The sequence below is a fragment of the Babylonia areolata genome, chromosome 29 (assembly GCF_041734735.1).
Source record: "Babylonia areolata isolate BAREFJ2019XMU chromosome 29, ASM4173473v1, whole genome shotgun sequence".
Lineage (NCBI taxonomy): Eukaryota > Metazoa > Mollusca > Gastropoda > Neogastropoda > Buccinidae > Babylonia > Babylonia areolata.
In genome coordinates, this window is record NC_134904.1 from 26,203,265 (window position 1) to 26,229,757 (window position 26,493).

The following is a 26,493-nucleotide window of genomic DNA, read 5'->3' on the forward strand; positions in this document are numbered from 1 at the left end:
TACATGCGTTGAGTTGGTTCGAAATCTTACGCCAGTATCCGAATATTTCCGCATCTCGGCATGTGTCAGAAACAGTGATTGTGTCTAAACTTAATTGACGAAATTGACATACACAGTTTTTTTGGGGGGTTTTGTTGTTTTTTGTTGGGTTTTTTTTTGGTGTGTTTTGGGTTGTTTTTTTGTCTTTTTTTTTTTTTTAATACAGGAACCACGGGGTTTGAATGAGGATATCGGAGATTTCCGTGTAACATATGTGCATTTCACACGCTGTCGGAAACAACACATTCTCTGAATCTGATTGAAGGGTATTTGTCAAACCGATTTACGCTTTCCCGCGATGAATCCGCATGATTTATGTGGAAACAGTTCTAATTTCGTTTACATGTATATTTTTATTGGGTCGTTTACATGCGCAGAAGTAACACAGAAAAGCGGAACTGAAAATTAATTAAATGGAAATTAATAAACAAAATAATAATAATAATAACAATAAAAAAATAAGCCAATGAAGACAGTGTATAAGGAAATAAACACACGAATACATATGAAATAAATATTGATGGGGGCGAAACCCAACAAACTTACTATACAAAATGTTATTATCACCTTTGTAGCCCTTTTCCGATAGTACGGAAAATGTTTTGTCAACACTGCAGGGGTGTTTGCAAATCACACATGTTCCATTTTGTAAAGAAATCTCAGAAAAGAAAATGTTTAAATTTTCAGCGAAAGAAACTTTATTAAGCGCATGGTTTACCGTACTTTGACTTCACACATGCGAACACAGATGTATCGCACGAACCTGTCTACCCCTATGTCACTGCCATGCAGTCTGTGCTCGCATACTTTAAGATCATGATAACTGTGATTACATTTTAGTAGCAGTCTAATTTGACTGTTGTAAGCACACTTGGTTTTTCGGAAACATTACTTAACAACGAAGCAGTGTAAAAGCATGTATGATATTCAGTACGTTCAACAAGAAGCATAAGACACATTGGTAGGCAGGTTCCGCTGCGCGGACGAAATGCCGGAGAAGCGTGGTAGTTAACAGGCCCATCCCCGTTGTTACAGCCTTGACAAGGTGTTAATGACGTGACCCAGTTGAGAGTTTCAGACTCAAATATGGTGTGCCGTTCGCGCCATCTCCTCGTGTTTATTTTTCTTTATTTAATTTTCCTGCTCTTATCTGACATTCGATTTTCTTCGATTTTTTACAGGTGATAGTGTGAAAAATCCTGAATACACACAGCCAAAAAACCTTTTCTTGCAATTTTTTAAAGGCATTTTCTTAATTTTTAGACTAACTGGATTCTTTGTATCTTTCTATTTGATTAATAAACAGAAGAAAATGATTAGCGTTATCCTCAGTGAACAAATATGTAGGATTTCAGAAAAACAACAACTAAAAATAAGGAATTTTATTATCTGCGTAAAGCAGAACTGAAGAACATGTGACACCTGACTTCACCTCAAGCACTACTAAACGTGAAATGCTTCAAACTTAATTAATTTTAAGAAATTCATTCACAATCAATGTAGAGTTTGGTTTTTCAGAGTTTTGTAAAGCAGAACCGAAGAACATGTGTTCCGTGTACGACGGTCACACCTGACTTCATCTCAAACACTACTAAACGTGAAATGCTTCAAACTTAATTAATCTTAAGAAATCCATTCACAATCAACGTATAGTTTGGCTTTTCAGAACTTGTGTGATGTAAAACGTGGCTGTTCTAATCAAATTCTGCAAAACAATAAGCGCGTAGGGACTGACGTGTTTCGGATATAACAAATTTTTTCGTTCCACACTTCGTCTGTCTTGTGAACTGATAAACTACATCATTTCGTGATAAACCTTCACCAGACAGCAAAAGCCAGAATAAAGGTAATTTAAGGGGGTGATTTTCTACTTTGATCTTTGTTGTTCGGAACTTTTGATGCATATTACCGCATCTCGCCATGTGTCAGAAACAGCGATTGTCTAAAACGGATCAGAGATGAATGTACAAACAAACCATCACAACAACGAAATCTACTTTGAACTTTGTTGTTTGGAACCTTTCATGGAACAAGTCTTCAACTTACCGAACTACATGCGTTGACTTGTTTCGAAATCTTGTTTGTACTTATTTGTTTCTCTGACCACTTCATGTACTGGCGCCGAAATTTTGGATGTTTTTAACTTCTTCTTCTTTTGCATTCGTGGGCTACACCTCCCACGTTCACTCGTATATACTGTTTTTACCCCGCCATGTAGGCAGCCATACTCCGCTTTCGGGGGTGTGCATGCTGGGTATGTGCTTGTTTCCATAACCCACCGAACGCTGACATGGATCACAGGATCTTTAACGTGCGTATTTGATCTTTTGCTTGCGTATACACACGAAGGGGGTTCAGGCACTAGCAGGTCTGCAGGTGGGCGGGAAGATCGGAAAAATCTCCACCCTTTACCCACCAGACGCCGTCACCGAGATTCGAACCCCGGACCCTCAGATTGAAAGTCCAACGCTTTAACCATTCGGCTATTGCGCCCGTCGATGTTTTTAACAATTTTCAACACATTTAAGACAAAAGAACAAACCATATTCTCACAAATTGTTGCAGACATTTCTCTAATGAATTGTAATCCTGGTAGCATGTGAAACATTTGAATTGATTTCCAACTGGAGACACCCATTTTCATCTTCCAGGCAGTCTTTGCTCTTCATGACTATCATCATACTCCAGCCAGATACATTTTCTTTCCCACGCTAAACTGACGTGTCTACTGCGCCAGGGTTCGTGAGTCACATTTGCAAATACCGCTTCATTTCCAAAGAAAAAAATTTTTCATACCGTTCTTTTTACATCAAGACATGATGTTGGTCGATTTTGCCATCAGCTGCCTTCCATGCTTTCTGAATTAATTGTCTGGACAGTGCTCCGACAATGTTCATTGAAACAAACCTGGTTTACATGTATTTAGATATTCATATACTACACGTTGATAAGCAGAGCATGAAGTATTTCCATTTTGTGCATTACGTAACTGTTCTTACGAACTAAATAATCCCGTGCTGCCTTCGTAAATTCACCTTTGCAGTCGGTATAATACCGATTTCATTCTTCATGAAATGTCATGACTGGTAAAACATGTAAAACATTCATAAAAGCAAATTTGCATTTCTGCCAATTTAGTATATAATAGATGAAATTAAAAAATGCTTGTTTCCTTTTGACCCCAAAGAGTTCTCTTATTTCCTGTACGGTATCTGTCATCTGCCGCAGTGTCCTACTAACGGAGGTATAGAACAGCATCAGCGCGGCAGCAGTCAGTCACAAGTACTGTACCGTGCTAAACGCTTGCGTAACCCTGGCTTGCTGTTGCCTTGCGGATCTTTGTAAGGTGCTCTCTCATGGCCAGAAGTGTGACAAATAATTATTAAAAACCAACATCTAATTATGTTCCCGCCCACCTACAGCGGTCAACTTTATATCGGTGTGATCAGTATGATTTATTCTATTTTATCGTGAAAAGAACGGTTTTGTTGCACACATTTCGACCATATTTTTTATTTTTTTATCTGCCTGGACTAGACTGATAGCTTTTTGTCTGTCCTATAAAAAGAAGGATTAGTTAGTTATATTCGGGTTCAATGTCGAGACCCATCTCAGGTAATATGAACGACGGTGTGTGCGGCCATCCAACTGCCAAGCTACTTGGTTCTTATGACTTAACCTCAATTAACAATATTCGCGTGTGTAGTCGAGAAATTCCCGCACTTGATCTAAATTTAGCACACAGGAAGTGTTCTCTTCACTGTGTGACGTTTCCGCCTGAGACCCATCACGAGTTCTCCAGCTTCCCGTTGGGTCTATTGATCGTCCGATGCATAACATAATGTGACCCATTTGCAAGTTTGTCGTACATCAGGGGAGGACGAGTGGTCTACATTTAAATGGAGTTTCGACGTTACATTACTAATTATCAGATCATGGCTTCAGAATCAAGTCAAGATGCTTGCGATGTTTCCGTCACTGATGTTTACGATCAGGCTGCGGGAATCGCTCGCGAGTTTGACAAAATGATTCACAGCTACGGCAATGAATCCGTGACCCAGCTGATGCCTAAAGTTATTCGTGCTCTTGAACAACTGGAATCTCTTGCATCACGCTATGAAAAAGACAATGAAGAAACTGCACAGCTGAGATCAAGCATAGAGAAGCTGGAATCAGAGAAAGCGGACAAAGCACAGGAGAGAGTGAAATTCGAGCAGGTGAGTTTCAAAAGTAGCCTAAAGTAATTTTACTTTTTGAAATAGATGCAGCGAGTAGGATTCACTATAAACAGTAGCTTGAACAGGCACTCTTGTTACCATTTTGACTTGAATAAAATGAATATATATTTATAATGGGGTGGGATCAAACTGTTAAACTGCAGGGAAGAATGGGCACGTCATGGTCCACAAATTTGATGGAGCCAAACCAGATGGGGAAGGCGCTGTAGCTAGTGTAGGGAAAGGGCCCTGCCAGCTGAAGTGACACTGACAGTGAAGGATCAAAAGCAAAGGCCAGTTTGGGCCAGCAAGACCATATAAGACAGAATAGAGGAAAACAGTACATCAGTTGAATCAAACATTTGACATTCATACACTGATGACAGCACACACTATGCATTAACATTCACGCAGTCGGTGACACATACGCTGAAGCATATGAATACAACACACACACACACACACACACACACATGCACGTGTGTATAAAAATTAAAAGTGTGGGTAACCAGTTGTTTTGCCCCATTGTCAGTTCGCTCTCAACCAGTTCACCCTATTGCCAGTCCCCCCACCACCCCTGCCCTCCCCACCCACCCAGTCAGTTCGCCCCTTTTGTCATCATTTCGCCTCTAGCTGCCTGGTTCAGACAGGTAGTTCGATTTCGTTAACAGACTGATATTGCATGCATAATTGATACCAATGAAAGAAATGTGTATGTGTGTGTGTGTGAGTGTGTGTGTGTGTGTGTGTGTGCGCATATGTGTGTGTGTTCCTTCAATAAAGACAAAAAGAGTATACTTTTTCTGTTTTTATTTGCACACATACACCCAGGATAAAAAAAAGAGAAAAAAACCCCAGCCTATTAAAATATTATACTTAAGTTAATTATAGGCTAATAATAACTATAGGCCTATAAATACATAGGCCTATACACAGGCCAATGTTACTATTTTCAGAAACCCAAGATTCCATGTTGTGGGTTACTGCTATTATCCTGCTTACTTGTTTTACAGTTTTTAATTTACCTTTAACAAAACTGTTTCTCTTTCATTAACCCTAGCGTATATAGGCCTGTGTGTTTTAGCAGGCCTGTCTCTAAGTCTAAGGGATAAACTTATCAGGTGGTGTGGCTAAAATGTGATTTTACTGATCCAATTAATTTTCCAGCCATCCCCTGTTTTGGCTATAATTATTACTACCACTAGCCTTCCACGAATTTAAAGAAAACAATACACATAACACAATCAACACAATCAAACGCTTATATTTTATGAACTGGTTGGGGGTGAAATGACCGCGAATGGGGTGAAACAACCTGTGGTGTGGGGGTGAACTGGCTGGCTCAGAGGCAAACTGGTTGGGAGCGAACTGATAAGGGAGCGAAACGACCGGTAATCTATGCATCTGTGCAAGTGATATGTATATTTATAATACACACATGCACACTCACAGTGACACTCTCTCTCTCTCTCTCTCTCTCTCTCTCTCCCTCTCTCTCTCCCTCTCTCTCTCTCTCTCTCTCTCTCTCTCTAACACATGTGCATGGTTTATAGTTTTTGACTCACTTGTGACTGTGTTGTGTAAACAGTATTTATTTAAATTATAATGTTGTCATTGAACAACTCAATGGTTTTACAGGTTGTGCATGATTTATAGTTTTTACACTTGTGTAAACGATGTTTATATATGTTATCAGTTGAACTGCTTTATGGTTTTACATATATGGTTGGATTGATCTCTGTAAGTGTAACAAAAGTACAGTAGAAGCTTTAATTTTACATAATGCATTCAGGTAATTTAAACTAATCACAGTGGCAGTTGTACTTGTAGTATTACTACATCCCATTCATATCATATGACATATAGTACTCATACTCAGGGATACTGATTTCAATACATTCTGATTTTATTGGGTGCTAAATTAACCTCTTCAGTGCCCCAGGGGTATATGTCCACAAAAATGCTTCGCTGTTTTCCCCAGGACATAGATACTTATATTATGTTCATGTCATTTCAGGATTTTTCACAGAACTTTCTATTGTAAAGTTCATTTTGATGTGTCCAGATAGTCATCAGTCAGAAACCTTAATATGTAGACTTTCATTACCCCAAGGAGCAACAGTCATTCACACTTTCTCTAGTAATTACTAGATGTTATTGCCAGTGCCCTTATCAGAAAATTTCAGTGACAGAGCACTTCTAAGCTCTTTTGGCTTAACCAGCAGGGTGTAGCAAAAGTCCTTTATGATTTTGCCACTCAAGATATTGCAGACGCTTTACAAGTCATTGAAGATGATGAAGTTAGTGCATGTGATGACAAAAGATGCCTGGTTTGCTTGATGAAGATGAAAGTGAGAGAGATGATTTGCAGAGAGTATGGGATGTTGGGGTAGTTGTAGAGCTAGTTGTTGCAATAAAAGGAGTGAGAGAGCAGACAGGAGGCCAAGAATAGCTCTGTGGCTGATCTAGAGTTGACCTCAAAGACAACCCAGCCCTTTATTCAACACAGGAAGGAAGGGAGATAATAATGAATGGGGTGGAACAAGTTTGTGCTTAGCACGAAGGATGAATCACTGGACCAGCATGTTTTTGTTTGTTTGTTTGTTTGTTTGTTGTTTTTTTTTGCTTTTTTTTTTTTTTAACTCCAAACTGCCCAGCTGAGCAGATAGGAAGCATAAGCCAAAATAATGCCCAGCACCGAAGCAGTAGTAGCAGGACTAAGATGGGGACGAAGCATGCTTTGATTTTGAAGCTTTTAAACAGTCCCATCTTTGTTTCACAACATATTTTGGCAGAGATTAAAAAAACAACAACTTGTTTTAATTCAGTTCACATGTACAAGGTGGTAAGCAGTCCCATTCATTTGTCTTATTTTGGTTATTTTTTAGAGAAAAAATAAGATAATACTACGTATACCTGTAAGGGGGAAATAGGGTGGAGTGCAAGTACATACATAATTTTAAATGCATGGAAATATATACAGTAGGGATTTTGGTCAAGGTTTGACGCTTCATTTATAGATTATTTATTTGTTAAACTCTTAAGAATTGTTGAGAGTTTTGTAGAATTTTATTGTCCATTTGATTCTTAAATGAGTTTGTAGATGGTGCTTGTTTTAGATGAGGTGGCAGTTGATTAGTAACTCGATTACTGAAGCAAAACTTTTTTTTTTATTAGTATTTAAATCAGTAAATGTTTACAGAAAATTTTTTGATCAGTATTTCTTGTGGAACTGTACTGAGGTGCAGAGAAGAACTGATCCCAAGACAAATCAACATGACCATTGAAAAGTTGATAATTATATACATGTCTCAAGACTTGAAGAGTCAATAAGATCACCATATATCCTTCTTCCCGTAAGGGAAAATAATTCTTAATAAATAGATCGATAATTATAAGTAATGTGCCGACATTCGTGTACAAGCAGCACCCTCTCAATTTCAATAGATTGTCGCTTCAGATAATCATAAGGACACCACACAGTGTTTCTGTACTTGAAGAGAGGTCGTACTAGAGCTTTATATAATTTCATGAAAATATCACAGTCAAGATAAGTAAAAGTTTTTGATTATTCCAATAATTTGATTTGCTTTATTTATGCAGTTAATGAATGTGTAGGTCAAATGAAAGATTTCTGTCAAAAGTTTCTCAAACTCCTAGGTCTTTTTCATTTTCACATGATTTTACTCTAGTATTATTTAGAGAGGTTAAAGATTCTGTACCAAGTCGTTACATGAGGTAGAACTAGAAATCAGAAAGAGCCTGCTAATGAAACTGTAAAATGAAATATGTTTTGGCATGTTACCAACTGTTAGGAACTGGAGGTGATAGAGGAGAACTGGCAGTCAGAGGTCAAAGGCCTATTGGCGGTGGTTGACAAGTTGCAAGCCGAGAACAAACGTCTGAAGTTGTCCCTGCAAAATGAGAAACATGCCATGGAGGAAAAAGTCTCAGCCAAGTACAGAGGTAAGTGTTTTTCATGAAGAAGAAAAGAGTTAAGCCCAAATGTAGACTGAGGCAAGTATTCATCCTCAAGTGTAAGTTTCATTCTCTTGAGTGACAGCAAGTCCAGTTGCAGAGGTAAGTACACATCTTTCATTCACCCTCTGTCCATTCACCTATATACCACCCACCCACCCACCCACCACTGCATCCATTCATCATCTGTCTGTCATCAGTTATTATGTTCATAAATATTTATATACAGAAAATAATGAGTGGTACAGAACTCAGTTGAGAGTAAGACAAGAGAATCTGCACATGTATTTAAAAAAATTTTCTTATCATGCTGTGTTTATGTCTGTATCAGTGTATGATACATACTAACACAGTTTACATTAATGCATGAGTGTTTGTGTACATTTTCACATTCACATTGTATTCATGCATGTATGTGCATGTGTGTTTGTGACAGAAAGCGAAGAACATGAGATCAAAGTGCTGACCAAACTGAAAGAAACAGTGGACAAGCAACGTGAAGAAATACGCTCCATCAAGCGTGACCTCTCCCAGAAAGCAGTGGACTGTGAAGCAGTAAGTGAATGTTTACACTGAATTAGAATCAACTTATAAAAATGAATAATGAGATCATAAACTAAAGGCATCAGGACTAGAGAGGGAGGGAATGATGCAAATGATTTTTTTTATGATTGATATATTATCAACAGGAGAAACAAACTTATGAAATCTTCTTAAAACTAAAAGACACTTTAGTGTCATATACTGTACCATGTCAAACTGATGCAAACTAGGCCTATCAGTTTGCTCTGCTTGGCCAAATTTCGCGCGGCTGACAGTGAAAAAACGACCCGTCTTGCCCGGTCCGCTCTTAGCCAATCAAACGCCTCTAAAAGCTGTAAGTGGTGAATCATTCTTTTGGCCAAGGCTCTCCACGCCATCTTGTCAGGTTTACGCTCTGTCTTGTCTTATGGTTTTTTTTGGCTATTAAGCGTATTCATTTGGCCTGATTTTGCTGCATGTGGCTTGTGTTTATTGTATTCTTACATTCTGTGTACTCGATTTGACTCGGCCCCCTCGAATTGTTTGTTTTTCTCTACCTCTGAGTTGATCCTGTCTTTCCTTTCTCTGTTGGGGATGGGATTTTCGCTGGGTGCCTAAGCACGGGTACCATGCCATCCCTCGTATGCCATCCCATGACGGCAGGAATCATGATGCTGGGATCAAGACCTGGCAAGAGACTCTCCCAGGACCGGAGCTCATGATTCCTCCTGATAGGGACCGCGGTGATGCATCTTCAGACGCTGATCGCTGAGGCAACACTCGTACCAGTAAAACGGTCATGAAGGGAACCGGGGGGAAAGGGGTATGAGCGTCGTCTCCCAAGGTGTCCCAGTACGAGGCAGGGAAGAGGGGGAGTGGCAAGCCCTCTCTTGGCGGTGGGGACTTAAGGCTAGGCGCAAACTCCCAAGGGGTGGCCGCGCCCGGCCGTTACCCGGGTCCCCACTTGGAGACAGCCCTCAGGGGCCCGTTTGCTGTTTCCCCTCCTCCCTCCTCTGCTGACCCCCCTCCCCCACCTCCTTCTGGGGAGGAGAAAATTTTGGTTCCGGGGGGGTGGGGTGGGGTGGGGGTGGGGGGGCCCTCTACTTTGCCCACCCTGGGCCAAGCCGCCCCAGTCTCCCCACGGGAGGGGATTCATGGTGCGTGGCCACCTGCTCTGCAGGTCTTCCCGCTATTCGGCCGGTCTCCCCTGCTGGGGGAGGCCCGCGCGTGTCAGGCGGTTCCGGGCAGTCAGCCCGCTCATCTTCTGGCGGGACTGACACCCAAGTCGAACCTGACCTCCCTCCGACTTGGCCAGGTTTTTCCCTTCATGGAGGTCAAGGCGCCAGTGACCCTTGGGGTTGGGGTCACAGGATGGCTGGTGCTCACGGGTGGTTACCCCCATTCTACCTGTACTGGGGTGCACCTATGGTGCACGCTGGGTTGCCGAGAGGACCAGAGGCCATCCCCTTGTCCGTTCCCCACCGGACCCAACCCAGCACATCTCACAGGGCGACACACACAGCCCCGACAAGTGGGATCGACTTCTTGTTGGTCAGGTTGAGCTCCTCCACCAATATTGCCACTCAGTCCACAAATCGGGCCTCTGTCAACCCACAGGTGACCTCCATGGTCACAACGGCCTCCTTGTCAGGACCGACGGCTGCTGAGGGGCCCCGCTTGGCCCGGGGGAGACTGCAGTTCCCACCTACCCAGCCCTCAGTCCTACAGGGAGATGAGTGGGTGTTTGTCCCCTCACAGCACTCATGGGTTCCTCTTGCATCCAGGGATGCCCTCACTGAGAAGGTGTGGCACCCACCATCCCAAGCATGGTTGGACCTACGGTCAACACACTCCCCACCCGCTTCCGGGCAAGTTCCTTAAAGATTCCTCCAAGGGCGGGTGTGGTCCTTGTACACACAGGACCACCCTGCCTGCAGGGAAGCAGAGCCCTCCACGCAGGACAAGATGTTGGTCTCACAGCGCACCACCTTCCCCACTTCAGCTACTCTATCTTTTAAAACGTTAGCAGAGTGGGACAGATTCGCCTGCCGCTGCCTCCTCGAGGTTTCCACGGCTTATACCTTCTTCGACGCGTTCCTCCACAGGGCCAATGAGCTGTGGGAACAGCATCTGGTTAATCAGGACATGGGGTCTCCTTCCTCTGTCCTGCCAGGCCTCTTCACCGACCAGAGGTTAAACACTTTTGGCAGTAGGGTAGCATCTGGTCTCACGGTAGCTGCAGACACAGCTACCAGCCTTCACTTCAATACTGCGCTAGCTCAGCGTGATGCCATTCTCCGCCTCTCTTACATTCCAGTAGAGGAGAGGGCTGCCCTGCGGTCCATCCCAGCACAGCAGCACTCCCTCTTCGGCCAGTATGCACCCCATTTTGTCAGCCACAGGGCAGAGACAAACAGGGATGTGGCCTCATATTTAGCCCACACCTCCCAGGGGGGCCAGGGTTCTATGCCATTGAAGAGACCAGCCACCAGTGCCCCTTCATATACCATGCCACCCAAGTCGAAGTGGCGTGTGCAGAATCAGCGGCAGAGGAATAAACCACCTCATGTCTGTCCAAGCTGACCGGCCATACCCAAGGCCAGAAGGTAGCACCCCCAGTGACCTGAGGTTCGTGTGGAGGGACAAGGTGTTCCAGTTCTCGGCCCTCCCATTTGGTCTGTCCCTTGCCCCTTTCCTGTTTACCAAGGTGGTGCGGGAATTGGTGTCCATCGTCCGGTTGGAATCCATTCGTCTCTGTGTGTACCTGGATGACTGGCTTATCCTGGCCCAGTCGCAGGCCCTGTGCCAGAGTCATACGGCCAGACTTCTAGACCTTTGCTCCCAACTGAGCTTCCTCACAAACCAGGAGAAATGTGATCTGTCCCCAAGTCAGTCCTTCGACTTCTTAGGGATGAGATCGGACACGCGGTCCATGATAGTCTCTCCGACACCAAATCGCTGGGACCATATGGCAGGCCTCCTCAGCCACTTGCACCGTTCCTCCCAAGCAACAGCGCGGACACTTTCTTCCCTCCTGGGCATGATGGAGTCCATGGCACCTCTCATTCCCCTGGGCAGGATTCTCAAGCGCTCTCTTCAGAGGGCACTGAGGGTACGGTGGTCCCAGAGCACTCAGCCATGGGATACCCAGATATGTCTGGGCGAGTGGATCCTCGAGGTGACATCAGAGTGGCTAACCACCCCTCTTCGGACACGGGGTGCCCATATTCCCACCTACTCTTCAGGTGGCACTCTTCACAGACGCTTCCTCCCTGGGCTAGGGAGCCCACATGGACTCACTCCATGCAGCAGGGACTTGGTCCCCGGAGGAGCGCCTATGCCACATCAATGTTCTGGAACTGGAGGCAGTTTGCAGGGCTCTCCTGCGCTTCATGGGGGAGGCTACTTGCAAGACCATCCGCTTGTTCACGGACAATACAACGGTCACATGTTACGTGAACAAAGGGGGGGAAGCACACTCGGCAGACCTCTCCCTGTGGACCGAGGCTCTCGGTCACACAGCAAGGGCATTGCACTTTCAGCAAGACACACAGCAGGAAAAGCCAACATCTTGGCAGATGCTCTCAGCAGATCCAAGAGTGTCATCCACACAGAGTGGACCCTGGACAAGGACACCCTTCAGGGGGTGTGGGAATGGTGGTTTTGGCCGATGGTGGACCTCTTTGCCACAAAGTTCAACAAGAGACTTCCCACTTATGTCTCTCCGGTCGCCGACCCAGAAGTGTGGGCAGTGGATGCTCTCTCTTTAGACTGGAGCAGTCTGATTACCTATGCGTTTCCTCCCTTTCCAGTTCTGTCCAAGGTGATATGGAAAGCCAGATTGGAACGCCCGCAGCTGATTCTCATTGTGCCGAAATGGCCAGCCCAGCCCTGGTTTCCGGACCTTCAGTCCCTGACACATGTTCCACCCCTGGAACTCGAAACCAAATCTCATCTGCTGAGGCAGCCTCGTTTGGGGATTCCTCATTCCAATCCTCAACTGCTCCACCACGCGTGGCTGCTGTGCGGTTGGAACTGTCAGCATCACCATTGAAGTCTTCGACCCCTCAGTCGGCCTCTGTGTCGGGTGCGCTTACCCAGGGGGGTGCCTTCTCTGACCTCCTGTCCATAGTCACCAAAGCAAGGAGGAAGACACACGTGTTCAGCGCGTGACGTTTAGTTCATCCGAGGAGAGAACTTGACCCTGCATTCAACTCAGGAGGGAAAGGCGCCACCTAAAAATAACACGCTACCGCCGGAAGGGTTAGAACTTTAACTTGGAAGAACTGAGAGCACAAAACGCTATGAGTTCTCTTTCACGTTGCGCCTCCAGCCGTTATCAGCTGTTGGGAGGGAGAAAGACCAGTGTGCTGTTACGCGCGATGGCAGCGGCCACAGGGAGAAAACAACACCTCTTCGTTAACTTTTGATAACACATTGCTTGTCATCGCAATCGCTTAATGAATAGTATGGTTTGAAAGAGCACAGTCTTAGCTTTAAAACGATAGGAAACTCAAATGTGAACATCCGATTATTTTTCTCAGGATAACAGTTCGAAAAAAGCAGGTATGCTTACCACCAGTTTGTTAACTTGCATTTTGACACATTTTTAACACACTGAATCTAATCTCACAAAATTCACTCAACACAGACAATACATTCCATGCGCAGCATTACACATCAGCATGCCTCTCACTAACCTGAGTTGATAGCTGGAAATTCTGAAGGAAGCTGTGGCGAGTTAAAGATCACAACTGTTTTGCAGCTTGTACAAGTACTCCACAGGCACACTGATTCAGTCATTCACACACATTGAAGAAAAGAGAGAGAAGGAAACAGAACGAAAGAAAGGAAGGGATGAAGGAGAGAAAGAGAGGGAAGGAAACAGCATGAAAGAAAGACAGAGAAGAAAACAGAATGAAAGAAAGGAATGGAAGAAAAATGTGAGAGAACAGAATGTGAAGGAAAACCAAACTCACGGTACTTCTGCTATGAAAAAAACCCACACCACCGCCAGTCACAATTGTCAGCACAGTTCTGTCAAGTAAATACTGCTATCTTAAAAAATATTTTCCAGCCAAGGAAAGTACTACCACCAACAAAAAGAGAAGTGTCCGCTCTTTCCAACAGTGCAAACATTAATGCCACAGAAGTAGGAGCATGCTCACCAGCCCGCTCAAAAGAGGCGCGCAAATTGCCACGCTTTAATAGAAGACAAAGAAGGGTCAGTGACGGGTTAGCAGGCACAGCAGCTGACCTACTTATCAGTGTCTGGCACTATCAGGCCTGTCAGGGGGATCTCGCTGTCGGCTAAGTGTGTGGTTCTGCTTACAGCCCAGACAGCAGTGAAGAGAACTGAGACTTTGTATGACTTTGCTGGAAGAAATGGTTGCGGTGGTGTACAGCTCAGGACGTTCCCCGTACTAACCCTACGAGCATGCAGCTGGCCAACTTTCTGGCTCACTGCTCCTCTGTTCTCAGCCTGTCTGCTAGTTCTGTGCAAGGATACAGGTCTGATATCTGTACCACAATCAAACAGCTAGGTGGTCCCGCCTTTGAAGCGGATTTCCTGCTGAGAGGGGTGGCTAGGGGCGCCACTCTGAAGGAAGCTAGAAACCCCAGAAGAGTGCCCCTGTGGGACTTGTTCCTGGTGCTGGATTTCATTTGAAAACAACCCTTCGAGCCATTGGGAACTATTCCTTTCAACTTACTCACCTTCAAGACCACTTTCCTTCTGTTGCTGGACACAGGCCGTCGTAGAAGTGAGATTCATGGTCTCAGTGGAATGCCACAAGATCTGGCCTTCCATAGAGATGGTTCCATCACTCTTCGTTTCCTTCCAGAGTTCCTGGCTAAGAACCAAGACCCCGAGGTCCCTTCCCCCTCTCTGAGGGTCAGACCTTTGTCTGATATTCTTGCCCAAGATGATGAGGATTGGTGTCTCAAATACTATTGGGATAGGTCTCGCCATAGGCGTTCTTCTCAGAGGCGTCTTCTCATCTCCGTCAGTGAGAATTACAAGAAAGACATCGCTGCAGGCACTATTTCCTGCTGGGTTTCGCAAGTCATTCTTAGAGCCTACTCTCATTCTCACAGGGATATCAGCTGTCTTAATCCCAGAGCTCATGAAGTGCGGGCCATAGCTACTTCGGCTGCTTTCCAGCACTCAGTGCCACTGCAGCATGTCTTGGAGGCAGCCTTCTGGTGGTCTGAGAATCCCTTCATCAACTTCTACCTTAGAGGCGTTTGATTGGCTAAGAGTGGACCAAGGAAGACGGGTCGTCTTTTCACTGTTAGCCACGCGAAATTTGGCCAAGCAGAGCAAACGAATAGGCCTAGTTTGCATCAGTTTGGTAAGTATATGTATCACCAAACATGGAGTATAATACAAACTCCTCTCTACCACCACCAATAACAAAAAAAAAATAGTTTTAAAGGGAAAAAAACAAAACAGGTTGCATATGATTATGAATTTAAATGCATGAACTTGAACTTGGGAAGTATTGTCTGTTGATACAATGCAATTGGTCAAGAGTCTGAAATTATTTTGCAGTATGCGTTTCTGACTTGGTTAAAATTAGAAGAAAGGTGACGTAGAAAAAGTTGAGACTTAGATTTGTGTTTATCCATGAAAGTTTCTTTCCTGACTAATGTATTCCATTAAAAAAAGTATAACAATGTCAGTTTTCATCCTGGCTCCGTAACGTGTGTGTGTCTGTGTGTGTATGTTTGTATGTGTGTGTGTGTGTGCATGCGTGTGAATGTATGTGTGTGTGTTGTTTGTGTGTGGGTGTGGAGTGTTTGAATTTTACTGACTTATATGTGTTTTTTTTTACTGGATATGTTTATTTGTTAGTATGGGGGTGGGTGTGTGCCTTGTTTTAGTATTGACTGTCACTGTGGATTTTCAGTTCACTAGTTTTCATTGTGTGCTAGATATGATTATGAAAACATGCATAATCTGATCGGGCACCCCCCAAAAAAGAGATGTGTGTTTATAATGGATCTTTAACTGCACAAATTATTTTCCATATGGATTAATGAAGTACAAAAGAGATGTGTGTTTATAATGGATCTTTAACTGCACAGATTATTTTCCATATGGATTAATGAAGTATTTTTGATTGATTAGATTTGATTCAACATGGCTCTTGGTTCTATAACAGCTGCAGGCTCAGTTGGAGCAGATAGCCAAAGTGAACGCCGACCTGCGTCACAAGAACAACACCCACAAAAAGCAGACTCGGGTTCTGTTGGATGAAAAAGCTGAGCTGGAGATTGCCCTGCACCAAAAAGATGCTCAGGTGGAAAAGGTCAAGGTCATGATCTCAGAGCGGGAAAAATTCGATGAGCAGAGGGCTGCTGTGCGAGCGGCCATTGCTGAGCAGAGAAAAAGTGAAGAAGTGAGCGCATTTTGGGTGAATCATGTTGTTCTTCCTTTTTGCTCTTCATTTCCTCATGACTTTTGTGTAGTTTTATTATTATTATTATTTTTTTTAAATATTTTTTTTGAACATTTTATTTCATTTTGATAGGTCAACATTTCGCACTGTTTAAAAATTCTGATTTGTCTTATTGACTGTACAGTTTCCAGGAGATTAAATTTTCTTTTTAGGGTTTTCTTAGTTTTCCTCGTGATACTGTGAGCGATATTTTATAAGAATGATGTTCTGATTTAGAAAAGATAGGTCATATGCATATCATTGAGTCCCCTATTCAAAAAAAGAATCACATGTTGACACACTACATGACACACATACACGTATGTTATACACAATCACACAAAACACAACACACACCACATGCACCAAACCACACCACATATTTCTACACCTTCATTAAAGGTTTTATCCCATGAACATCCAGTCATCTATCCATTGCACAAAAATATTCAAATCTCAGTATGTTAAAATTGACAACGATGTAACAAAGAAACTTCAAACTGATGATGTTTAACAGCCAATGAACTCTGTAACAAATACTCTTGATGACATCTTAAGCTGATCAACCCCTGTAACAAACACACCTCAGACTGAAGATGTTTTAAAGTGAAAGAACTTTGTAGCAAACAAACCACAAACTGCTGATGTTTTAAAGCTGAATGACCCTGCAACAGACACACCTCAGTGATGATGTTTTAAAGCTGAATGACCCTGCAACAGACACACCTCAGTGATGATGTTTTAAAGCTGAATGACCCTGGAACAGACACACCTCAGTGATGATGTTTTAAAGCTGAATGACCCTGGAACAGACACACCTCAGTGATGATGTTTTAAAGCTGAATGACCCTGCAACAGACACACCTCAGTGATGATGTTTTAAAGCTGAATGACTCTGCAACAGACACACCTCAGTGATGATGTTTTGAAGCGAAATAACTCTGTATCAAACAAACCACAAACTGTTGATGTTTTAAAGAACGACTCTGTAAGAAACCACAAGCTGTTGATGTTTTAAATTGAAACATTTCTGTAATCAACAGACCACAAACTATTGAAGTTATAAAGCAGAACAACCCTTAACAAACCTACCTCAAACTGATGACATTTTGAAGCTAACCAACCCTGCAACAAACCACAAACTGATGAGGTATTAAAGCTAACCAACCTGTAACAAACCACAAACTGATGAGGTATTAAAGCTAACCAACCCTGCAACAAACCACAAACTGATGAGGTATTAAAGCTAACCAACCCTGCAACAAACCACAAACTGATGAGGTATTAAAGCTGAACAACCATGCAACAAACCACAAACTGATGAGGTATTAAAACTAACCAACCCTGTAACAAACCACAAACTGATGAGGTATTAAAGCTGAACAACCATGCAACAAACCACAAACTGATGAGGTATTAAAACTAACCAACCCTGTAACAAACCACAAACTGATGAGGTATTAAAGCTGAACAACCATGCAACAAACCACAAACTGATGAGGTATTAAAACTAACCAACCCTGTAACAAACCACAAACTGATGAGGTATTAAAGCTGAACAACAGTGTAACAAACCATGAACTGATGCGGTATTAAAGCTGAACTACCCTGAAATAAACCACAAACTGATGAGGTATTAAAGCTGAACAACACACTAAAGAAATTTTAAAGCTGATAGCCATAACAAATAAACGTTAAACTGATGACACTTTATAGCTGAACAACCCATCAACAAACAACAAACTGATGTCATTTTAAAGCTGAAGAACTCATTAACAAACAACAAACTGATGACATTTTAAAGCTGAAGAACTCATTAACAAACAACAAACTGATGACATTTTAAAGCTGAAGAACTCATTAACAAACAACAAACTGATGTCATTTTAAAGCTGAAGAACTCATTAACAAACAACAAACTGATGTCATTTTAAAGCTGAAGAACTCATTAACAAACAACAAACTGATGACATTTTAAAGCTGAAGAACTCATTAACAAACAACAAACTGATGTCATTTTAAAGCTGAAGAACTCATTAACAAACAACAAACTGATGACATTTTAAAGCTGAAGAACTCATTTACAAACAACAAACTGATGACATTTTAAAGCTGAAGAACTCATTAACAAACAACAAACTGATGACATTTTAAAGCTGAAGAACTCATTAACAAACAACAAACTGATGTCATTTTAAATCTGAAGAACTCATTAACAAACAACAAACTGATGTCATTTTAAAGCTGAAGAACTCATTAACAAACAACAAACTGATGTCATTTTAAATCTGAACAACCCTACAACAAACCAGCACCAAACTGATGACGACTGACACTTGCAGGAAGCCGAGGATGGGGACACAGGGGAGGAGATAGCAGAGGACGGAGGGATGACAGGCACCAAATCTGTGGCGGCGGAAACCGAGGCAGCAAGAAGGGGAGGAACAGGAGAAGGGAGCAGCGATTCTTCTGCCTCACCTGCGTCTCCTGGTAGTTTGTGTGTGTGTGTGTTAGTCTTTGTGTGTGTGTGTGTTAGACTTTGCATGTGAGAGATAGGAGACTGTGTGTGTGAGTGAGCAAGAGTGCGTGTGTGTGACTATGTGACTGTGAGAGTTGGTCTTTGCGTGTGAGAGACAAGAGAGAATGTGAGTGTACATGTGTGTGTGTGTGTGTGTGTGTGTGTGTGTGTGTGTGTGTATTACTTTTTGATGTTAGATTCTGTGTGAGAGTGTGCAAGAGAGAATGAGTTTGTGTGTTTACATTTTAGTCTCTCTGTTTTTGTGTGTGTCTGAGTGTGAGAGAGAGACAGAGAGAGAGAGAGAGAGCGTGTGTGTAATGATATTTTGGATTCTGTTTGCTTTAGGAGAGGTAGACAGACAACTACAAATTGTGAAATATCAAAAGTACATCAACATGTAATCACTGATGGGTGGGTAGTTGGTCCTCTTCTTGCCACATGAGGCCACCACCAGAGATCACCATTGCTGCCTGCCTCATGCTGTCTGAGCAGGAAAAGCCATTCCTCCTTCAGTTCTTTTCCAAATGTTTTGATTCATGTCTCCCTTTGTCTTCCTTGCTGTCTCTCACCATTGGAACTACAGTACATGATATAGAAACAACAACAAAATCACGTCATTAACCTCTTGACTGCGCTGTTGACGTACGGCGTACGTCATGAAATGTTGCTCACCAATGCTGTATTGACGTGCGCCGTACGTCATGTTACAACGTTCTATGTTTCGAGTCCCGCATTACAGAAAATACAGTCTGCTAACCATTAAATTAGCTCCCCTGAGAGCTCTTTATCTCCTGAGTTCCATAAGCTAAAATTATTCATTGGATTGTCATATTTATGGCGAAAGTTTTGCAAGTTTGTACGAAGCTCAAGTTGTGTTTGCAAAGCCATGGCTGAACGCAGACAAACCCCAACACTTGCACTTGTATTGAAAGAATTCTTTCGCGATGCAAACAGTAGAGATGAAGATTGTGGACTGAATGAGACAGAACTGCGTGAAGTTGATGCCGAAGACGCTGATTTTGACAATGGAGGGGGGTGGAGGGGGAGTTGCTTGACGAAACTGAAGACAGACAAGCTCAGCTGATTCAAGATGCAGGTGGGTGTTTTTGAGGTTTGTCAATTTATTATTTGCTTTCTGTTTGTTGTAACAATGACTATGACTGCATTGTGTGTGTTTTGAATGTGTTAGCTGTGGTAAGTGGCTTCGTCAGTCACTGATCAGTGTGTGTGAGAGGTCAGTCACGTGGGTACTGTGTCTGACCATCACAGCCCAGGGGGCGTGGCTTGCTGGCTGGCTCATTGTTGATGACAGCGTGTGTCGCTCGCCTGCAGCTTTCTGTGTGTTCGTTCCTGAGTGTGTATTGGTTTGATGTTGTTGTTATTGTTGTTGTTGTTGTTGTTGTGTGTGTGTGTGTGTGTGTGTGTGTGTGTGTGTGTGTGTGTGTGAGTGAGTGAGAGAGAGAGAGAGAGAGAGAGAGAGAGGGGTGGGGAGAGATGATGTTTATAAAACTGAAATCAGAGAATGATATACAGAACTGTATGCCTAAATTACTTTGTAAATGCAACACTTGTAGAAGTGTGTGTGTGTGTGTGTGTGTGTGTGTGTGTGTGTGTGTTGTCATTTTGTTTTGTATTAGAAAGAGAGAATGAAGGGGGTGTGGCATACCATGAACCAGTTTCAGTGTGTGTGTGTTTTGGGGGTTTGGGGTGGGGGGTGGGGTAGGTATGTGTGTGTTTGTATTTCAGCTTCTGAAAACAATCAGAAATAAAATGGTACCATTTCATGATCTTTTTATATGTAAAAAACAAAAAACAAACCCAAAACCCAACAAACTTAGTCTTTTATGCAATGTGTTTCAGGTATGCAGCATGGTGATGATCATGATGTTCATCCTGGATCATCTGGAGTTGACAACTTGCCACAAACCTACAGCTGAAGACCAGCAGCAGCAAGACCAAAGGGCAGTAAACAAGCCTCCAGCAATTCTGGATTACAACAAAAACATGGGTGCCATGGACCATCATGACCAACAGCTGCAGCCCTGCGATGCCACAAGGAAAACCCTGAAGTGGTACAAATAGCTGTGTGTGCATTTTCTACAAATTGCCATGCTGAAAGCACACATCCTCTACAAAAAAGCAGGCAACAGCAGTACACTCCTGGACTTCAGAAGGATGTAATTAGTGCCATGATTTTTGGTGACGAGACACTGCTACAGATGACCACGCTGTTTGTCTTGTGTGGACAACACTTCATCCCACCTACCCCACAGAAGGCCTGGCCACAAAGGAGGTGGAGAGGTTGCTGGAAGAAAGGACAAAGAAAGGATGTGGGGTTCTACTGCCCAGACTGCCCCAGCAAACCAGCACTGCGTCTTGAAGACTGTTTCTGCAAGTACCACACACAGCGTTTTTACTGGTGATAGATCCTGGGTGAGTACACCCTTTTAATTCGTTGTGTGGACTGTGTTGGAGTCTTATGCACCTGGACACTGTTGCTCAGCCTTGACAGTGTGTGTGGTTGATCACAACAGTCACAAGAAAGACAGGTTGATAACCTGGTTGATATTGTAGCACCTACATGCTGGAATGACAGTCCCAGTTTTTTTTATTAATGCATTTTATGGAATTTTTCTGTCAGATTGACTCATTATTTGAACATGTGAGTATCAAAAACAAAATCTTGGTTCATTTTCCTTTCATTTGATATATACTTTTATGCACTTATCTTCAGTACTTTTTGAAATATAAGCAAATTAAAATCATTGGCGTGCTTTTCTTGATTTTCTGAAAATTTTCTCAGCATAGGCCATAGCAAAACGTACTAGCAGTGAAGGGGTTAATATTGGTGAACTCGCTGAATCAAAAACTTCTTTAACTGTGTAATATGGAAATAAAGGAATGAACTCTTATGCTTTACCAGCTGCCATGATAGAGTGGTTAACATCGCAGACAGATCACTTGGAGGAGGATGGTTCGAGCTTCATCACAGGTGGGATTTTGATGGCCCATGGCTGGCTCCTGCCCAGAGCTGACTGTGCTCTGGGCTCAAATGGAAAGACGGGGACCACAGAGTGGGGGTTTATCCACTTAATGGATGTGTCTTTTGGGAGTGTTGCTCAAATTTCCTGACCAACACTACAGGTGTCTGTATTTATCAGGCCTGGTTGTTGCTGGCATGTATCATTTACAGAGCCTTGTCAGGTGATCAGGATCAGCACTGTGGTGTGATGACACAAACGGTGTGGAGGATGGAGCAGCAGGAATAGGAATCAGACTGTATGCTAGACAGAACATGATCAATGCAGAGTTCAAATGTTTTTAAGAATTTGTAAAAAGTGACATGCCTTTTTGTTGTTATTTTTTAGTTCATAAATTTTTTAAAAAATTTCCAGGTTTGTAAAAGTTTGAAACGTTTTTGCCTCACTGTTTCTGATGACAAGAAAATATACCTCATTTCTGTCATTGATAAAGCAGTTTCAGTTTCAGTTTCAGTAGCTCAAGGAGGCGTCACTGTGTTCGGACAAATCCATATACGCTACACCACATCTGCCAAGCAGATGCCTGACCAGCAGCGTAACCCAACGCGCTTAGTCAGGCCTTGAGAGAAAAAAAAAAAAAAAAAAAAAAAAAAAAAAGATAAGCGTACATACATAAATAAATAAATAATAATTATGATATAAAAAAAAAACAAACCCAGCTGTGAAATGATCCTCCTGAATTAAAATTAAATGTTTAATGAATTATCAAAACTCAGAGAATCTTTGTGACCAAAATGCCAGCATGCAAAGTGTCATGTATTTCATCTTGGTTCCTAACATTTAAAAAAAAAAAAAATTTTTAATGACCTTTTTTTTTTTAGTCAGTGTTTTGATAATTCCTAACATTTAAAAAAAATGTTTTTTTAATGACCTTTTTTTTTTTTAGTCAGTGTTTTGATAACTGCGTGATAGACATTGACAAACAAATCTGAATATAAACACGGTTTTGAGAGCAGTGACTTTCTGAATTGGTAACTCAAAGTTCAGTAATTTATTAATCTTGATCATGGGTTTCATTTTCCTCCTGGTTAGAAGGCACACAAAAGCAGACCAGGTTTTCATCTTCTTTCTACTGATCATAGGTGGTGATCCAGTTTTTCGTTAGTTTGAAAACAGACTGCAATTGGTCTTGAGAAGTATTCCTTTATTATCTTCAGATTGCTTTTTTGTAGACTCTCAAAAGCATCACTCTCTTTTTAGTGTGTTTATGTTGGTCCTTCAGCCTCCAATTTTTCCCCACTCTCTTTTCATATGTATATTTTTTGTAATGGGTCGTCTATCATATTTTTTCTCCATGTTCATTCTTCTTTTTGTTTAAAACATTTTCTGTTGGATGAAAAATAAAGCAGAAATTGATAACAAAGCAAGTGTACTAAATCAGTCAAACTTGCCTTGTATTTTTCCAGAAGTGGAATTTTTTTTCTCTTCTTTATTGTTTGATGAGTGTTTTTGCCCATGTCTGTGTTTTACTTGTTCTACAGTGTGTGGTTCCTAAGCATTGTCTCTCTTTCACTTTCATCTCAATCCCTGTGTGTGTGTGTGTGTGTGTGTGTGTGTGTGCGTGTGTGTAGGTGTGTGTGTATGTATGTGTGTATAGGTGTGTGAGTGTGTGTGCTGTGTGACCATGTGAGCATGCTTGTGTTCATGTGCCAGTGCACATCCATGAATGTACGTGAGTGTGTGTGGAAGGGGGCTGGGGGGGCACAGGTGTGCGTGTGTGTTAGTAGTGTTTTGTCATTTTTCCCCTTCTTTTTTTATTTTTTTTATCCATTATGGCAATTTTTATCAGACACGTCTTATAATTAAACATTATACAAGCACATAACAGTGGTCCTTTTTATGACAGTTACATTAAAAAAAAAATCTAAACTAATGTGCTTAATGATGGTTCTTTTTATGTAAACTAATGTGTTTAATGATATTTTGATGTGGACACAATAGTAACAGTAACATCTTTTTTATATTTACTTACATGAATTTAGATGACTTCTTACTTTGCTCTCTTTCAAAAAAGAAAAAAAAGAAAAAAAAAGAAAAAAAAAAGGATTGCATAGAAAGGGACGACTTAGTTTTCTTGAAAATACTATTCATTAACATTTGCTTACAAGGATAATGTAATTGATGTATTTGTTATTTCCAAGCAGCCATTGTGATTTGTCAACATCAAAAAGTATATCAGTTACTGAAGTTTCAATATGAGATCTGTTTTTGAATCGATCAGTTTTTCTATGTAACACCAAATTCTATGTATGACTGGACATTCAGAGAAAATGTGTTCAATGTAATCAACAGTGTCTGGACATGAGGAACACTTATTGTTTTCTTTTACTTTCACTTTTTGGATAGATGTTGTGTAGAATTCTCCATTATTAAGAACTTTTAATCTTATTTCTTTTGTAACATCATTGACTCTTGACCATCCTGACTTACCTAAATGTGTGCCAGATTTTCGGAACCAAATATTAAAGGTTCATGGGGTTACTGTTTCTTTATCTTCAAGTAACATATTCATAATAATTATGGATTTGTGTTATGCCTATGAACCTCTCATAATTACCTTTCACTTTTTCTTCTTTCTGTATCCATTGAAATCATGTTTTGGGAATAGAATGAGTTGAAGTATTATACTCAAGCATCAAGTTTGCTTTGTTTTATCCAGTATGAGTTTGTATTCTAAAGTTTTTGGTTTTCACTGGATGAATTATATTTTTGATCAGTGCAATGTAATTTTTTTGACAAGTTTGAAAAAACAATTCATTTTTTTTATAGGTGATCAAAGAATTGCATTATTTCCTGCCAAAACACATTATCAATTCTGTCTTGTCCCTTGATATGTCTTGTTTAGTTTAAAGTTGATGTGGAAAATTTTCTTTATATTTTGCAAGTTTTCCAACATGCCATTAGGGTATGAAGAATCAGTTTTGCAGTTCACTTGCTTCAGAGTTCCTTTCCAGATTCTTTTACATGTCTTAGAATTTTTTAGTTTTGAAGCCTAATTTTAGCGTTCATGGTCTGAATAATGGTTCTTCTTATGTTGTATCGTCTCAGGCCTTGGAAAGTTAGAATTTGCTTACAATAGTTCATGGATAATTAAAAAATTTTTTTAATTGTCTCAGGTCTTGAACTAGAGGGGAAGATGATCATTGACCTCAAAGACCCCAATCGCCCTCGCTTCACACTTCATGAACTCCGCCAGGTGCTCATGGAGCGTAATGAGCTCAAGACACGCTTGATTGAGGTGGAGGAAGAGCTCAGTTTATATCGCCCTCGGTGAGTGTTTTTTGGTTTTTGTTCTAAGCTGGTGTATGCTTTGATATGACTGACAAAAAATTTAGTAGTCTGTCAGTATGAGATATTTTTCATTTGTTTGTTCTGGGCTGGTATCTACATGTGTCTGACAGAAAATCAAATGCTGTTGTTTTTCTTCCACAACTTTGTACTAGTACCTATGGGGTTTGTCTAAATATAAGCTATAATCCACAGTCTTATGTAGTTTTGGATGTGGACCAATGCTGTTAATGGCACATATATATATGCTAATATACAAAAACTAATAGTGCTCTTTGCTTTCTCACCTGAGCTTCGGTGCGCTGAATGCAACTTAGAGCTTGTATGACTCTCTTACTAAAGCTTCTGATCATGTTCTCAGCATGACCACACACACATTGATACACTGACACAAAAACACATATGCACAAGCACAAGCACACATACACGCGCGCGCACACACACACACACACAAACTGCTATGTCTTGCTGTCAGGGGGTTTACACACTACACACTTTACTAGTGGTGACCACATCAGATTCAGATCTTCTGAACACCTTTGCTGTTTTCGGGTGGGGTTTCTTGAGGAGTGCACATGCATTTTGGATACTGATGTAACAGATGTAACAGCCTCAAACTACTGGAAGTGACTGAAGAAAGGGAACTGATGTAACAGCCTCAGAAGTGACTGAAGAAAGGATACTGATGTAACAGCCTCAAACTACTGGAAGTGACTGAAGAAAGGGAACTGATGTAACAGCCTCAAACTACTGGAAGTGACTGAAGAAAGGGAACTGATGTAACAGCCTCAAACTACTGGAAGTGACTGAAGAAATGGAACTGATGTAACAGCCTCAAACTACTGGAGGTGACTGAAGAAAGGATACTGATGTAACAGCCTCAAACTACTGGAAGTGACTGAAGAAAGGGAACTGATGTAACAGCCTCAGAAGTGACTGAAGAAAGGATACTGATGTAACAGCCTCAAACTACTGGAAGTGACTGAAGAAATGGAACTGATGTAACAGCCTCAGAAGTGACTGAAGAAAGGGAACTGATGTAACAGCCTCAAACTACTGGAAGTGACTGAAGAAATGGAACTGATGTAACAGCCTCAAACTACTGGAAGTGACTGAAGAAAGGATACTGATGTAACAGCCTCAAACTACTGGAAGTGACTGAAGAAAGGGAACTGATGTAACAGCCTCAAACTACTGGAACTGACTGAAGAAAGGGAACTGATTTAACAGCCTCAAACTACTGGAAGTGACTGAAGAAATGGAACTGATGTAACAGCCTCAAACTACTGGAACTGACTGAAGAAAGGATACTGATGTAACAGCCTCAACTACTGGAACTGACTGAAGAAAGGATACTGATGTAACAGCCTCAAACTACTGGAAGTGACTGAAGAAATGGAACTGATGTAACAGCCTCAAACTACTGGAAGTGACTGAAGAAAGGATAC

The 26,493-nt window shown here is 41.8% G+C and overlaps 1 protein-coding gene across 6 annotated transcripts in view; it reads left to right on the forward strand.

Annotated features, from left to right (window-relative positions):
* The first annotated feature begins 3,803 nt into the window (after positions 1–3,803).
* LOC143302197 (RILP-like protein 1) overlaps positions 3,804–26,493 on the forward strand; it is a 67,182-nt gene continuing 44,492 nt past the window's right edge. For 4 of the 6 annotated variants that reach the window (XM_076616760.1, XM_076616755.1, XM_076616759.1 and 1 more), the window contains exons 1-6: positions 3,805–4,256; positions 8,072–8,222; positions 8,671–8,789; positions 15,923–16,159; positions 18,541–18,688; positions 24,874–25,027. In XM_076616760.1, the coding sequence (XP_076472875.1) occupies positions 3,939–4,256; positions 8,072–8,222; positions 8,671–8,789; positions 15,923–16,159; positions 18,541–18,688; positions 24,874–25,027 (1,127 nt within the window). In that variant the 5' untranslated portion in view covers positions 3,805–3,938. Of the gene's footprint in view, positions 4,257–8,071; positions 8,223–8,670; positions 8,790–15,922; positions 16,160–18,540; positions 18,689–24,873; positions 25,028–26,493 lie in introns of all 6 variants that reach the window. The other 2 variants (XM_076616756.1, XM_076616758.1) reach the window with 2 other exon arrangements.